The 16,755-nt window shown below is 34.2% G+C and overlaps 3 protein-coding genes across 3 annotated transcripts; 1 reads left to right on the forward strand and 2 right to left on the reverse strand.

Moving 5' to 3' along the window:
- Window positions 1–912: 912 nt before the first annotated feature.
- LOC111015552 (uncharacterized) lies at window positions 913–2,408 on the reverse strand. The gene is made up of 2 exons (XM_022290621.2): window positions 2,026–2,408; window positions 913–1,210 (listed from the first exon to the last, which is right to left on the reverse strand). Exons 1-2 carry the CDS (start codon window positions 2,381–2,383, stop codon window positions 1,194–1,196), a joined length of 375 nt encoding a protein of 124 aa, XP_022146313.1. The 5' UTR covers window positions 2,384–2,408; the 3' UTR covers window positions 913–1,193.
- A 2,328-nt stretch (window positions 2,409–4,736) lies between these two features.
- Window positions 4,737–6,676, reverse strand: LOC111015551 (glutamate decarboxylase 4). Its single transcript, XM_022290620.2, has 2 exons — window positions 5,607–6,676; window positions 4,737–5,509 (listed from the first exon to the last, which is right to left on the reverse strand). The coding sequence occupies exons 1-2, from the start codon at window positions 6,565–6,567 to the stop codon at window positions 4,953–4,955; spliced, it is 1,518 nt and encodes a 505-aa protein (XP_022146312.2). The 5' UTR covers window positions 6,568–6,676; the 3' UTR covers window positions 4,737–4,952.
- A 6,598-nt stretch (window positions 6,677–13,274) lies between these two features.
- On the forward strand, window positions 13,275–15,359 carry LOC111015680 (glutamate decarboxylase 4-like). Its single transcript, XM_088123514.1, has 2 exons — window positions 13,275–14,398; window positions 14,491–15,359. The coding sequence occupies exons 1-2, from the start codon at window positions 13,438–13,440 to the stop codon at window positions 15,066–15,068; spliced, it is 1,539 nt and encodes a 512-aa protein (XP_087979640.1). The 5' UTR covers window positions 13,275–13,437; the 3' UTR covers window positions 15,069–15,359.
- The last annotated feature ends 1,396 nt before the right edge of the window (window positions 15,360–16,755 follow it).

Here is a 16,755-nt window from a genome sequence, read left to right on the forward strand (position 1 = left end):
ACATTAATTTATTTTAATTATAAATTTAAAAAATTAAAATAAAGAATTTTTTGAGGAAAAATTAAAAAAAAATTGATGAAAGAAAATATATGGACAAAAAATGAAGGGCAAAAATGTAAAAATGGATACCCTCAACACAAGAATCTTGAAAACCCATGTTTCAAAACGACATCCAAAACTCGGTAAGATGTCTACCGTATGAGCATCCTAGCATACTCGAGTATCTCAAGATTTTCACGTGTAGCTTACATCCCCGCAAAACAAACGTGAGAATCCAGATGTCTGTCCAACGGGAATGTCGGATTCTCACGAAACAAATGGTCCCTTGAAGTTTAATAAAATTTAAGTATCTTTTCGAACTTAGATTACAATGGTTAATACTTCTAATTAAATGGTAACATGACATCTTTAATTAAACAAATTTTGATTGATTTGACCCAATATAATAGACAAATGGTGGAAAGAAGTGGTCATTGAATACAATAAACACACCTACACAGTTTATGTGGACGAGATGATAATAATTTTTTTTAATTCAACAAATTAGGTGTACAAGAGTTCAAACTTCCGACATCAAAGGAAAAAGTATCTATTATGGTTGAGTTATACTCATATTGACACGAGATTAATAACAATTACACATTATGAAAAAAAAATGTGGAAATCGATTAATGTCAAAAGTAAGGTTGCCACAGAGATTTGAAGCTATTTTCACAAACTTCATATTTTTTTCAAATTACTTTATGCTTATTATCTTTCCCTTGTAAGTTGAGATAAAAACAATAGGTCCAATAATAGTATGCTCCAAACACTTCAATTGTGACATTGTTTCTCATTGATAGAAAGTCATTTTAAAGAAACATGATTATTATGAACGAAATTTGAAAGTGTAACTTAAAATGTGATTATGAATGAAGTTTGAAAAGGCAACTTTAATTTATTCAATATCTTAAATATTAGAAAAAGGACGCAATACCATACATGCTCTGATAATGGCGTCAAGTCCTTCAAGTCCACAAACAGCGGCATCCTACGAACCCAACGATCAAGCTAATATGCGTGTAGATATGGGAACAACTAAAAAATTTTAACACACACTCGATCTTATCTTTTTATTTGAGTAAAATTTCATAGCATAATTATAACATAAATATCATTTTCTCATGTAGCTATGGGCTGCTTGCCTTTGATCCTCATGGGAGGGTGTACTCTGCAAAATCAAAACCATATTCACACATTTAATGCTATTATATTGATAATATATTTACTTTATTTTTTCGGAAGGATACTTTAATTTCCCTTAATAAGCTATTGAATAACAAGAAAATAAGATATTGTATCAAATATATTGTTTACATACCGAAGTATAGCATTTACTAAATGAACAAAGGTCAATTGCCAATCATATTATTTTTAATAATTATGTCAACTTTATTTCAATTCACCCATTAATTTTTTTTTTTTTTGAAAAGGTCAATTTCACCCCATTATCAATGAGTGATAGATTTACCAACCGAGTCACTGTTAAAATTACCGAATCTTAGGAAATATTCAATTTATTAATTCCCTTGTTTTAGTTTAATCCTTATTTGGTCAGATATTTTTATTTTGGTCTCTAAATTTTTAATATATCTATTCTAATTTCTTTTTCTAATAAAAGAAACTATTTTCTTATCCTTTACATGAACTTTAAAAACACAACTATTTTAGTTTTTGTCAATATTATTATAGCATCTAGAGGCTCCAATACGTGTCTAGGCTACAATGCACGTCAATATCAAAATACTAATAAACATTAAACATATGGAAAATACTTAGTTTCACACCTGTCAAGATCAAATAGAATTGGCCTTAACACGTTAGGAGTCAAGTATTTTCACGTATTTAAAAAAGTAATATAATAGTATATATTTGTTAAATGATTAACATAAAATAATAATGATATAAAGAACAAAAAGATTATAGTACTCTTTTAAGTATAATGGATGTGTGGATGAAGAATGAGGGGATTGGTAATGAGCTTACTTCCACACTTCTTGCCGGCGGGACGGTTTTTGATATTGCAACGTTTGGGGATGGTAATGGCAACGGCCGGGTTGATTCCGGCTTGCTTAGCCATAGGCGAAAGAAGAATGGCGCACAGGCATTTGGGAGTAGTATTAAACATCCCCGCCACCTTGCTGCAGCACGCCGCCGTAACCTTAGCTCTCACATCCTTGACTGCCCCCAAGCACGGCGTCAGGCTCACCGCGGCCAACCCGACCGTCATCTTCCCGCACTCTCCGGCCGCCCCGGCTCGGTGAATGAAACCCTCCGAAGCCACCAGAATCAGAAGGCCGGCAGCCACGATCAAAGCCTTAGAAGTAGTGCTGAAGGAAGCCATGGTCCTAGCTATAGCTTTGCATAATAATCACGTATTTATACTACACTAATCACTATGTGAAAACATGGGCAAAAGTGGGTGTTTATTTGCGAGTAGTGGGGTGGTTGTGGGGAGAAAAATCTCGAACAAGTGCGTGGGAATTCTTTGCTTCAGTTTTTCTTATGGTACAATCATTTGGAAGCCATTTATATTGAAAATATTTCCTTTCTCATCCATATTTTAGGTGAGGTGTTTGAGTTTACCTAGAGTACAAAACTAACTCCGAAGTTAGGATTATGATATATAAGAGAGGATAATTATCTCCAGAAGAATTTTTAAGTATGATACCAAAACGCACAATATCATGGTTGTAGAATGTGTATTTATAGGACGTCTTTCAAATCACGGTTTTAATGTAAGTTCAAGTTTATGAAGTTTTGGATTTGTATTCTTTGTGTTTGGAAGTGCACATTGGAATAAGATTATGCTTGATAAGGATTTCATTATTTTAGTGTCATGCTTTTAGAAGTTAATTCATCTTTTTTTAGAATATTTTAATTTTTTAATTAAAATATGAAAAATAATAAATAAAAAGGAAAATTGTTATGAAATGGAGCCTAAGTAATTTAGGTTATTATAAAAAAAAATACCAAATACAAACATTCTTACAAGTTTGAATTTATATATGACCGGTGAGATTATAACAAATTTGAAAATAAGTAAACTCACACACCAACCTCAAATTTTTGTAACTTAGCATAAATAGAACATGTTTTTAAACACACTATATAGTAACGTTGGTTTCCTCAACAAAAAAAAAGAATATATAATAAATAAATAGAACATCCTAATATAAATAGATTTTTGTTATTTTTTATAGAAACTTTTCAAAAATAGCAATTGCTATTCATTTAAAATCAAGATAAGCGATCTTTTTTGTGAAATAATTTTTTCAAGATTTAAAAATAACATTATGTGGTGCAAATTGCATAGTGGGAAATTTTATTGGAGTGGAGTGATGAATAGATATGTTTCCACTAAGATACAGGTGGATCATGAGCGTTACACGCGTTAAGGCAGAATTATGAACACTTGTTATTGTGTAGTTGATCACGCCGTGGCGGGCAGTAAAGTGAAAATCCTATATTTGTATTTATATTTTATAGCCTTTAATTTTTTTTTTCTTTTAGTATTTAATAGGCTTTAAATTAAATCTAAGGTCGGTTGTTAATTGTTATAATAATCAACAGCAAGATTTCTCAGCAAATCAACTCATTTGAATTAATTAATATAATTTTATATGTTGATACTTAGTTTTATATATAAATATTCATAATATTACATTTCAAAATCGATTGGATCAGAAAAATAATCTACCTCTATTAATAAATTTTTTATATTTTTAATACGAGATCCTTTTAACACATATGTCTGTATTATTTTTAATCTATATTAAATATTATTAACTTTTAACAAGTGCTATGAAAAGTAATAGTTACCTCTTTTTAGTATAGGGAATATATTAAAAGAATGCAATACTCTACCCCACACATATATATATATATATATATATATATATATATATATATTCTGGTCTTTATGAAAAAAGGATGGAATGTGAACTTAACTACCATATATGTTCCATACCTATTCTAGTGTGGTGGGGCGGCCAGCCAGAGAAAATAAATTAAATAAAAAAGAATAAATAAATATGCCACATAAATTTAAAAATTACCACATCAACTATGTCATGTCATTTTTTCGTGTATTACCCATTTAACTATATATTTTAAACAAATGGTGCAACTGTAAATTTTTACGAGGGATTTAGTTTTGTATTTTAGATGTGTAAAGGATAAATTAGAAGAAAAACTTTAAAATATAACATTTTTATATAATCTCTTGAATGTAAGAGACCAAGGGTAATTTTACTTCCTAATTCCTAATTCAACATGGTTGGCATGGGTTGTGCTTCCAAGACAGAAGAAGGCTTTGGCAACCCATAGCCTATATATGGAATGAGGATCAAACTTTCCATTATTTTCACAGTTGTATGTTTTGATTGACATTTTTTTACTTGAATATTCAGACTGACCATTTCATTAATATAATATATATTTTGTAGTTATAGTTATAGGTTATAGCCATATTTAGAGGTCCTCAAAATGATTGAGTTTTACTGTTCAATCCTACCAACTTTTTATTCAATTAAACCAAATCAAATGAATATAGGAGTTAAAAAGTTGCTGCTACCCAGTCCTCCTTTCAACCATTAACCACAGGTTGCTGTTCTAGTGCCCAAGAAACCTGTTTTTCTTTCTTTCTAAAAATGGTGCAGAAATAGAATAGAAACCACGTCTTTACAGTTTACATATACATGCCAAAATTAAACTATTTTATTTCTCAATTTCACAACTCATTACACAAATATTGTCAAGTCAAGGTAGGTAAACTAACATTAGCTATAACTTAGGACCAAAACTTTTAGAAATTAAAAAATAATAATAATAACGAAAGAAATTTATTTTCTTATACTTGTTGCATCAAAATTTAGTACTATCCATCCAACGTGTGGGTGTCCTCTTCTTATTTATTTGGCAACGACGGTAACTGAAGGACCAGTCTGATTAGCAGCAAGCTTTATTTTCCTGGCCTTCGTTATATTCCTCCAATAAGTCGCAATTTCCCTCTCTGTTTCCTCTGCCGTCTTCTTCACTCCACTCTCAATTTTCCCCTTCTCACCATTTTCTGAACTATTCTTCGGTGGAAGAGTATCAAGCTCTGCCAGAACCTTAACGATATCAAGCACAAGCCGCTCCGCAAGGGTCCGAGAGAAGTCTTCTCTAATCACAACACGAAGAACTGACACGTGCTTGGCACCCTCCGGCATTGGGTACGCTGGCACGATCCACCCGAAGCGACGCAGCATCTCCGACACCTCAAACTCATCGTGGCGGCTTCGGTCTTTCAGAGAGAACGCCACCACTGGAACTCCCACGTCCTTTGACGCGATAGTGAACCGCCCTGTGTTCTCAAGTCCTTCCTTCAGAACCATTGCATTGTCGTGACAGTTTTGCATCACATTTCTGTATCCCTCGAAACCCAGACGGATCAGTTGGTAGTATTGGGCAATGATCTGGCTAGACCCTGAAAAAAATTGATTAAACAAATTATGTCATCGTTATCTCACATGGGTGGAATCCAATTCCATTCAATTCAACTTAATTGGAAGAAGTGCTCTTACCCTTGGAGAAATTGAGGGTGAATGTGGGCTGATCGGCTCCAAGATAATTGATGTGGAAAATGAGCTCTTCCGGCAGATCCTCCTTGGTCCTCCAAATGACCCAACCAATTCCGGCGTAGACAAGCCCGTACTTGTGGCCACTCACGTTGATGCTCTTCACCAGAGGAAGCCTGAAGTCCCATTCCAGCTCTGGGTACAGGAACGGCGCTATGAACCCACCGCTGGCCGCGTCCACGTGGATGGGGGTGTCCCACCCAGTTTCCTTGTTCTTCTCCACCAGCAGATCGTTGAGCAGCTTCACATCCTCGAATTCCCCATTGTAAGTGGAGCCCAAGATGGCGGCAACGCAGATGGTGTTCTCGTCCACCATGTCGACGGCCTTGAGAGGGTCCATGACGTAGTACCCTTCACTCACATTAACTTCCTTGAGCTCCACCTCGAAGTACCTCGCGAACTTCTCCCAGCAGACCTGGACGTTGGAGCCAGTGACGATGTTGGGCCTGTCGATGGGCTTCCCCTGGGCCCTGCGCTTGTTCTGCCACTTCCTCTTGAAGGCCAGCCCCGCCAGCATGATGGCCTCCGATGACCCCACAGTGCCCACTCCCACGGCGGCGTCGGAGTCTCCGAGGGGGGCATTGAAGAGATGGGCGATCATGTTGACGCAGCGGTTCTGGAGCTCGGTGGTGACGGGGTACTCGTCCATGTCCACGTAGTTCTTGTTGACAGAGTCCATGATGAGCTTGTCGCACTCGGGCTCCATCCAAGTGGTGACGAAGGAAGCCAGATTCAGCCTGGGATTTCCGTCGAGCATGAGCTCGTCGTTGATGATCTGGAAGGCGGCCTCCTTGGGCATGGAGTTTTCGGGCATGCTGAACCTCGGGGCAGAGTCGCGGACATAGCGAGAGGCAAATGTTGAATGTATAGAAACATCCGATTCAGAAAAGGTTTTAGAGAGCACCATTTTGGAAATCAATTCGAAATCGGAATGGAAAGAGAGAAATAGAGAGATTGAGAATTGAGAAGATGGTGTTTGAAGTTGGGTTGATTGGTGAGGAGAATGGAAAACAGAGGATGGTATTTATAGTACAAAAAAGATGTGGAAAATCGTGTTGTGGTTCCTCAATGGGAAATGTCAGAACAGAATCGAAGGAAGGAAAGAAGAAGGTGAGCATTAATACCAATTCGGGTCAAATTTAATTATAGGAGAATAGTAGAATCAAAGGGAAACTCTGACTTCTAGCAGTCTCCCATATTGAAGAGAAATTTATTTGAGGAGTTAAATTAAACCTAAATCGAATAATTATTTAAAAATTAAAAAAAAAAACAATCAGATATAATTATAAAGTTAGATATAGAGAGATTTTAAAGCTTTAATAAAGAACTGTAAAGTCGTGAACTTGCATATACCAATAGGTTAATAGAGAGTCCCCACATTTTGGTTCTAAATTAAATATTTTTTAAAAAACATCGATTTAAGTATATTAATTTCACCATAAATTTAAAATTTAAAATTGCATTCGGATAAATGATACAATCCTCACCCTCAACAATTATTCAATCTTCACTTAAACTTTGGAAAATATGATAATTTTTTAGTATGAAATTATATTTTGTTTGAAAAATTGTTGAGAAAAACATTCTTATGTATCAAATGAATTATAAAATATATATTTAGTACGAAATTAATAGATTAAGACAAAAGCAGGTTTGATTTCATTAAATTTATGAGTCTTTTTTTCATTAATTTTTTTAATTATTAGGTTAATTAGTAAAAATGAGTTGAGTAAAAAATTTAATCGCATTGGCGGGCCCAGAAAGCCCACGAATCTGGGGTGGATTTTATAAATATCGTTTCCTTTGGGGTTTTTCCCCAGAAGGGTGCCAGAGCAAAACGGTCAACCAGTCGTCGTTGACCATACATTTGAAATTTTCTAGTTTTGCAGCATTTGGTTTCGGATGTCTGATTTCAAAAAGACAATTTCTTTCCGGTGAAGGTTTTTTTTGGAACAAAGGGAAAAGTGAGGCCAGGACCCGACCAAATTCTCATTTTCCATATTTCTCATTCTCACTACGAAAATGTTTAAATTCTAACATGTTAAAAATCTATACCTGTTTTAGCCGTTACTACAAATTTAATAATTAAAATACATAAATATTAAAATATAATTTAAAATAGACCCTTACTATTGAGGATTTTAAGTATTTTCCTCCCTCAAAACTATGTTTAAAATTTTTAATAACATTTTAATTACCGTACCATCCTCAAAGTGATGTTTCTATTTACCTCTATCTTTGATATTTTTCAAAAGTTAGAAATTCTAATTATCTCATGACATTAGGGTTGACTTTCGAAATCGTAAACCGAAGACATGTTTAACTTCCTTTATCACCATTCAAAAAATATTTGCAAAGATCTACTAATATTTTGAACAAAAAAATTGACATAACATAATTTAAACAACGTGACAATTAAAATGGAGGCTTGTTTGGATTAAATTAGGAAAAAAAATAAATTATGGCAAAATTGGTTGGACGACAAAAAAAAAATAATAATAATAATGAAAGAAGACTTTTAAGACAAATTGAAACCTATATTCCACTTCAACTTCCACATTAATTTTCTCATCGTTCTATATTCTAGTGTATCAATTTTCTGTTTAAAATATTAACGAATGTTTGTTCAAATAATATTTTTAAAATGGTTCTAAAATGTCAATGATAGTATAGAAATTTTTCAAAGAATAGAAGTATTTTTTCGAAACGAATAATAAAGTTCATAAATAGTTTTTTTGTAATTTTACCTTATATTTATTTAAATATGTAGCCATGGAAAATATACATGGCATTTCTCTTATTAAAAAAGGTGAATTAAACATGAACTAAAATATTCGAGAGCACAAATAACGTGGAATAAAATATTTCATAGTGGACATATTTTAAGAACCATGGTAAGAATGTGGTCAAGTAAAGACTAAAGATATGAATAAAATAATTTAAAAGTAAAATGAAGAAAAGTATATTTTTGGTCCTAAAAAGTAAAATAATTAAGCGAATTAGATTCGCCGCGTCCAAAATTGAAATTAGGAATGGGACCCAGCCCTAGCCTTCGATGCCCTGCTCGGCTGCCCGTACCTTTTTGTTGACTTTTGTGCCCTTTTTGACCATTCGCTTCAACTCCATAAATTTTCGAATTCATTCGACATTCAAAATAGTTGAATTTTCATTTTTGGGATTGAAAAGAAAAATGAATCAAAATATTTCAATCCTTTGTTTAATTAGTTTTTTAAAATCCTACGGTTTGGTAGATTAAACCGATGAATTTTTTATGAAAAGCAATTTGTTCAAGCTCTAAATCTGTCCACCTTAAATAATATATTATAAAATAGGTATGTTTTGTTAGTTGAAATATTTGTCCCTCAATTTTATAAAAGAAATATTTAAGTTATTTATCCTAAATTTTATAAAAGAAAGGGTATGAAAATTCTAGTTTATCATATCCATTAATTAAAATATCAGAGTTTCATTTTAGTACAACATAAGGAGACGAGGATTTGAACTCATGACATTTGGATTATTTTAACCCAAAATGGCTTCATAAAATTAATTTTTTTTTTTTAACTTCATAAAATTAACTTCTTTTAGTCTTTGGGTTGATGTATGTCATACATACATAGATTTTAGTTTGAGTAACATATGTACTAAAAAAAAATATGGTAAATTTCTTATTATTATATCAAGTAATATAAATAAAGTATATCACTGAAATATACTTGATAGGGTATCCTAATATACCAACTATATAAAATAAATCATTGATATAACTAATATATTTAATACTAATTATTGAAGGGATCAAATCCCACAATGGAAGCGTGTGAACGCACTGCTTCAATTTTTCTTTAAAAAAATATAGAAAAGTGATAAACATTAACGGAATGAGAAGACATATCTTGAAGACCGTAATTCAAAATCTCAGTAATCCAATGCCATCAAATGGCCTTCCTCGCTATTCTCTAGTGAGGACAAGTTGCGTGGGAACCTTTCCAAAAGGGTGGGAATTTTTTTTTGCAAAGATTTGAGAGTGAGAGGGGACAAAAAAACCTTTTTTTTTTCAAATGTAAGTGATTATTTAAATACTCACTAATTAATTAATTTTAATTAAATATCATATATTTCAATCAAATTCAAATGAACATCCCCTTCAAAATAATTTTAACCTATAATTTTAATATGAATGGGATATTAATTATTATTTGAATCTTATTCAAATATCTCTCTCATATTATATGGTTTAATTTTGAATTTTTATCACAAAATGATAATGTATCTATATACACATTGTATTAATTGTATCTTATACGATTAACCTACATTTCCTTCTATAATTTGAACATTTCAAATTCTTTCAAAACTCTTGATCCTTGTTTTAATTTGTCCATTGTGAGCTAGCAAGGAGACCTAATGGACCTACAGATAAGCTCCAATGATTCGAGATTAATTAATTAAACTCATTAAATTAATCAACATTCATTAACTATGGGGCATTACACTAAAGATTCATAGTTGCACTCTTCTGCACTGTAGAACGTGTTGTGTCTATGAATATAACCATTACAAGTAAGTCAATCCTTCACGGTCGTCCGTAATTACAACTGGGTCAAATTACTGTTTTATTCCTATAATTACTTCTCATTCTTCAAGTACCATTAATCATATAATGAACAGTCTGTTTATGATTCAACTATAAACTAAATCCCTCTCAAGCCAGTGAGGGGATGAGGCCTCATTATTCACGACCCGGAATCAGCACTTAAGGAAACAACTCATCTACTTACCCTAAATAGGACAAGGAGTGAATTCCATCTTGCGTAGCTATGTTCCCAACTCCCCACTCGATCTCGTCTTCAAAATGGCAGGCTTATTGAGTCGGCAAATCGTGCCACTCACACCCATACAAATCAAAAGATAATCTCTCATAGGCAAGAGTCCATAACTCGCTTTGGGTTAAGATCAAGTTACATATGATCACCCTATGAAATATTAATCTCTTCAATCAACGGTGTTATAAAGTGAGATTAATTATTTTGTAGTCCAGTCTTATACAAACTAATTGTATTGAATGCTCCCACTGGCATGCCTCTACATAAATGATTTAGATCGAATCGTTTGTAACTATTACAAAGTTGATCGTATCCATAGTGTCACTAAGATAAGGTACCCAACCTCATCTATATACTAGATTATTACTAGAACATGATCCACCCGTATGTCGACCACATACGGTTCAAGTTACATCAAATAACCTTGGAGGTTCGTTTATTGAATTTTGAGTTATGTAAATAAAATAACCATTATTTTGTTGAATAAATAATTTGTTCACAGTATAAGCCACGAGTTTTAGGGCAGAAAAACATAATGAAATGATATACTTTATTTTAAGTATATTGTTGTAAATCTTCTTCAGGCTCAAGATTTTGACATTAGTAATTTTGTAGATTTCTGATTGATATATGAAATATATTAATTACTTGATATTCGGTATATCATTTATAAATGATATGTGGAATATTAAGTATATCACTAATATACAAAATAGGAAGTATATTAATCATGCAAATTATATGAATGATATACTCATCTTCAGGTTACATTGAAAATTGTGGCTTAAGTATAATATTGCAGATTTATTTTATTGACCTAACAACCCGTACCTATATCGTTGATATACCCAATATCAAGTATGTCAAGTATATCAATCATACTAAATACATCACTTAGAACTAATTTAGATGAAGGATACTACTGAAAAACTTGATATTAGAGTTTTTTTATTTCCAAAAAATTACCAATTAATTATTGGTTCCTTTTTTGCTATTTTTTAAGTGGGTAAGGTCTTTTTTCATTTGGGTAAGGTCTCTAATTTTTTATAATCAAAAGTGATTGCTATATTTTTCAATTAATTATTTGTTATTTTTTTGCTATTTTTTAAGTGGCTTTAATCCAAACCAGGTTTTCCTTTTTACCACTAATATAAGGACACGTCGAATGTTGACAGACCATTAGTAAATTTATTTGAATAAATTGCACAATATTCCCTCTCAAACTGTAATGGGTGCTGCAGAAATTACACGAATAAATTTTTTAATGCAAAAACTAAAGAGTTGTTTTGTAATTTCTTCTCGGTGGTACCTCGAGTACCATTGCTTTTAGCATAACTCTTGCGGCTTTACTTTTGGTTTCATCCAAAAGGCCTCATACCAATTGAAATAATTGTCCTCTCTTATATATCCATGATCATTCCATTCCTTTGTCAACGTGAGACTTTGTTTGCGATCACCTCACAAATCCAACAAAAAATTCTCAATGGGGTTCGCTTAATTGAAAATAATGGATCTTTAAACTAATTCCATTCATTGGTTTCCCACTCATGATATCAATATAATATACCAACATTGTTAATTCAATGCCTACCATGAGGTTTGAAAAACGAATATGGAGAGTTAAGATAAAGGAATTTTGTCAAAAAATTTCTAACGTTCAGATTTGGTTACGATTTTGGTGTTATGTTACCCTCCAAAAAAGAAAAGAAAATTATGATAATGGTGGGATTTTCCCAAAACAAACCTCCCCCGGAAAGCTCCTAATTAATTCCTTCATTTCGAAAGAGTCGGTGGCATTGGATTTTTCAATTCCAAACCAGACATTCTCTCTCTCTCCTTTCAAAACATTAAACAAAACAACATGCTGCAAAAACTTGAATTGTTTCACACAATATATAATATAATATATATATTTTGGTCAACCATGGCTTTTGTCCATTTTTCTTACAACAAAACACATTTCTTTTTTTTCCCTTTTTTCTATTTATAAAAGCTCCACCCGAGATTCCTGGGTTTGGCTGGGCCCACTCTTACCAGTGACTTTTTTTCCTTCTCTTTTCTCCAATACATAACTGGAAAAATAAAAGTTGTGGAAACAGACGTAGAAATCTTAGATGCACTCGTAGGAACCACCTTTAAGCGCACAATGGCTCAAGGATTTCCTCTAACCAGATTCCTTTGATTTCTTCTACCGCTGGCTTAGCCGCTTCATAGGCCAAGTAAATGGCCCTTATTTGGTGCGATTTCTTTGATTGAATCAGCAAACAAATCTGTAGAGGGTTGCTTTCAAATAATAAGACCATTAACCGTTATTAATGACTTAATACTTCATTATTCGCATATAAAATTATTGCAATCAAACAATGAAATAGTGTCCCTTTCAAGTCTCAACGGTTATATCTTCTCTAAATTATATAATTGTGGTATAATTTTGTTAGTTTTTGTATTTTCTAGTATAATAAATTCGAGACATGGAATTGAGCGACAAAAAGTTTAATAGATAAGATATATTATTCATTGAGTTATTTTTTATTAGTTCATAGAACACTCACTCTTTCAAAAATAAAAATCAATACATTACCCTTATCACAATTTCGGGTTGAAAGCAAAAATATTCGTTATTGAATTTATGTGGTGTAAAGTAAAATGCTGTTTCCAAGGTAGTTTGGGTATGAGCCCTCCGTTTCATCCACACTGACAAAAAAGTACAGTTCCCACACCCACACCCACACCCACATTCTTCTAATTACCTCCTTCAATTTTAACATTCCAATCCACACAACCAAACCAACCGGCATTCGATTCCATTCTCCACATTTCACTACCGTTAACCTTCTCCCCAATTCCCACTATAAATTTCATCTTCCCTTCTCTTCACTCTTCTCACCATATTAACCAATTTCAACCCTTCCGTATCTTCTCTCTCTCAATCTCAATCTAATTCTCAATCCATGGCCTTACCCAGAAATTTTTCTCAGTCCGATGTCTCTCTACATTCCACCTTTGCCTCTCGCTATGTCCGCGACTCTGCCCCCAAGTATCTCATGCCCGAAAACTCCATGCCCAAGGAGGCCGCCTTCCAGATCATTAACGACGAGCTCATGCTTGACTGCAATCCGAGGCTGAATCTGGCTTCCTTCGTCACCACTTGGATGGAGCCCGAGTGCGACAAGCTCATCATGGACTCTGTCAACAAGAACTACGTGGACATGGACGAGTACCCCGTCACCACCGAGCTCCAGAACCGCTGCGTCAACATGATCGCCCATCTCTTCAACGCCCCCCTCGGAGACTCCGACGCCGCCGTGGGAGTGGGCACTGTGGGGTCATCGGAGGCCATCATGCTGGCGGGGCTGGCCTTCAAGAGGAAGTGGCAGAACAAAGGCAGGGCCCAGGGGAAGCCCATCGACAGGCCCAACATCGTCACTGGCTCCAACGTCCAGGTCTGCTGGGAGAAGTTCGCAAGGTACTTCGAGGTGGAGCTCAAGGAAGTTAATGTGAGTGAAGGGTACTACGTCATGGACCCTCTCAAGGCCGTCGACATGGTGGACGAGAACACCATCTGCGTTGCCGCCATCTTGGGCTCCACTTACAATGGGGAATTCGAGGATGTGAAGCTGCTCAACGATCTGCTGGTGGAGAAGAACAAGGAAACTGGGTGGGACACTCCCATCCACGTGGACGCGGCCAGCGGTGGGTTCATAGCGCCGTTCCTGTACCCAGAGCTGGAATGGGACTTCAGGCTTCCTCTGGTGAAGAGCATCAACGTGAGTGGCCACAAGTACGGGCTTGTCTACGCCGGAATTGGTTGGGTCATTTGGAGGACCAAGGAGGATCTGCACGAAGAGCTCATTTTCCACATCAATTACCTTGGAGCCGATCAGCCCACATTCACCCTCAATTTCTCCAAGGGTAACACCACTTTCTCCAATTGAATTGTAAATTGAATTGGATTCCACATGTGAGATAATGATGACATAATTTGTTTAATCAATTTTTTTCAGGGTCTAGCCAGATCATTGCCCAATACTACCAACTGATCCGTCTGGGTTTCGAGGGATACAGAAATGTGATGCAAAACTGTCACGACAATGCAATGGTTCTGAAGGAAGGACTTGAGAACACAGGGCGGTTCACTATCGCGTCAAAGGACGTGGGAGTTCCAGTGGTGGCGTTCTCTCTGAAAGACCGAAGCCGCCACGATGAGTTTGAGGTGTCGGAGATGCTGCGTCGCTTCGGGTGGATCGTGCCAGCGTACCCAATGCCGGAGGGTGCCAAGCACGTGTCAGTTCTTCGTGTTGTGATTAGAGAAGACTTCTCTCGCACCCTTGCGGAGCGGCTTGTGCTTGACGTCATAAAGGTTCTGGCAGAGCTTGATACTCTTCCGTCGAAAAATGGTGGAAAAATCGGAAGCTTAGAAGAGGAAGAAAACGGTAAAAATGAGAAGGCGATGAAGAAGAAGACTGCAGAGGAGAGAGAGAGGGAAATTGTGAGTCATTGGAGAAACGTGACAAAGGCCAGAAAAATGGAGATGGATGCTGCTAATCAGGCTAGTCCTTCAGTTACGGTCGTTGCGAATTAAATAAAAAGAGGGACACGCTTACAATTATATGCATATTTTTTTTAATTTTGATAGTTTACAATTTTTATTATCAAATAATTAAAATCTAACTAAAAAAAAGGACCCAATTATAGAAATGAATTGGGGGAGTTTGGTTGTTTTTCAGAATGTAACATCACAAGTGCTCGGGCGTAGATTTAAGTTGAGAGGTTACTAATGTCTTCAGCTATTTTTGGGAAGGACTACTTGAGATCAAAAAAATCTTTTTATAATTGTACCTTCGAAATTTTAATGTCAATCATTTTGCTTCCATATTATTTACCACACAAATTAAGCCAACAATAATTAATATCTCATTTCCCTTGTTATTCCATTCAAGAAATTGCCTAAATTTATAGACTAAAACGAATAGAACAATAGAGGAAACAATGGAGGAAGAATCACACCATCAGAAAGAAAACTTTCCACTGATATGAAAGAGAGGAGATTCATGAGACAAATAACAATATACGTTGAGAGTTTCCCACCCCCACGTTTAAAATTCTAGTATTACTATAAATGTTACTTTTTTAAAAAATTCAAATAAATAAATGGGTGGTGGATCTCATCTAATAAAATAATATGTTTATTCGTTATATAATGGAATACTAATGATAGGAGTGACTTTTATGTTAATTTGTCCAATTTGCTTACGACTAGAACTTAGTGCAATTGATTAAGACTATAATCCGACTAAATGATGGGTTAACTAAAAAAATAGTACTCATGCTAAAAATTTTTGAACTTATTTAGTTAACGCATACCATAACTTATGCAAACCTATATGGCCAATCCATATATCTCAAGGAAGATTTGCCATTTGCATGGCACGTGATTTGATTTCATCTCCATCTAGTTCTTCAATACTTATGAAGTTTCTATTGTAATCAAACTTTTTGTTTATATTTTTTTTTTTTTTTTTTACTTTTCAAACTTTAACAATATATAAGCAACTATTTTAGGAGTAAGAATTTGAATTCACGATCTTTTAAAAGATACAAACCTTAGTTAATTGAGCTATGTTCGTATAAGTAACTTTTTTTTTTAATAGGAACATGTGTGAGTAACTTTTGAATTATTAGAATTTGTTACCAATATTGGACTATGTTGAGTTTGTAAGGTGATTGCAAACAAAGTCTAATATTGGCTAGAGAAGGAAATAATCATGACTATATAAGAAATGACAATTATCCCCATTGGTACGAGGCTTTTTGGATAAAACCAAAAGCAAAGCGGTGAGGGTTATGTCCAAAGTCTAAAGCGAACAATATCACTCCATTGGAGAGATACGGGGTACCCTGGTCCTTCAAGAAGAGTATCATTGCTCAACCAACTTCAAACTTCAAATATTTGAAATGTATCATCATTCATAAAATTATTGTCTCGCTTGTCATTCGACTTTAGTATTTCTTATTTGAGTGAAGATATCTACAAGGTTCTTTTACAAGAAATACGAAATGGTCAGATTTTAATTTATTACTTTGATTTTATTAAAGATGTTTGCATTCTTTCGTGATTATATATAATTGATATTAAAATATATTATTATTATTATATATTTTAAAATGGTAAAAGCATAACAGTAAAATATTACACTTTTCTTTTCATTTCTGGTGAATATAAAAAATAAAATAAAATTCAATGATTCAAAATGAATTTGATTCCAAAA

This window comes from Momordica charantia (assembly GCF_013281855.1).
Source record: "Momordica charantia cultivar OHB3-1 chromosome 4 unlocalized genomic scaffold, Mcharantia_2.0 BLBB01000004.1, whole genome shotgun sequence".
Classification (NCBI taxonomy): Eukaryota; Viridiplantae; Streptophyta; class Magnoliopsida; order Cucurbitales; family Cucurbitaceae; genus Momordica; species Momordica charantia.

Bases quoted from the DNA above. Each gene is read 5' to 3' on its own strand.
- LOC111015552 (XM_022290621.2), bottom strand. From the start codon at position 2,383: ATGGCTTCCTTCAGCACTACTTCTAAGGCTTTGATCGTGGCTGCCGGC.
- LOC111015551 (XM_022290620.2), bottom strand. From the start codon at position 6,567: ATGGTGCTCTCTAAAACCTTTTCTGAATCGGATGTTTCTATACATTCA. The intron at 5,510-5,606 runs GTAAGAGCACTT...AATTTTTTTCAG, and splicing joins CACCCTCAATTTCTCCAAGG to GGTCTAGCCAGATCATTGCC.
- LOC111015680 (XM_088123514.1), top strand. From the start codon at position 13,438: ATGGCCTTACCCAGAAATTTTTCTCAGTCCGATGTCTCTCTACATTCC. The intron at 14,399-14,490 runs GTAACACCACTT...AATTTTTTTCAG, and splicing joins CACCCTCAATTTCTCCAAGG to GGTCTAGCCAGATCATTGCC.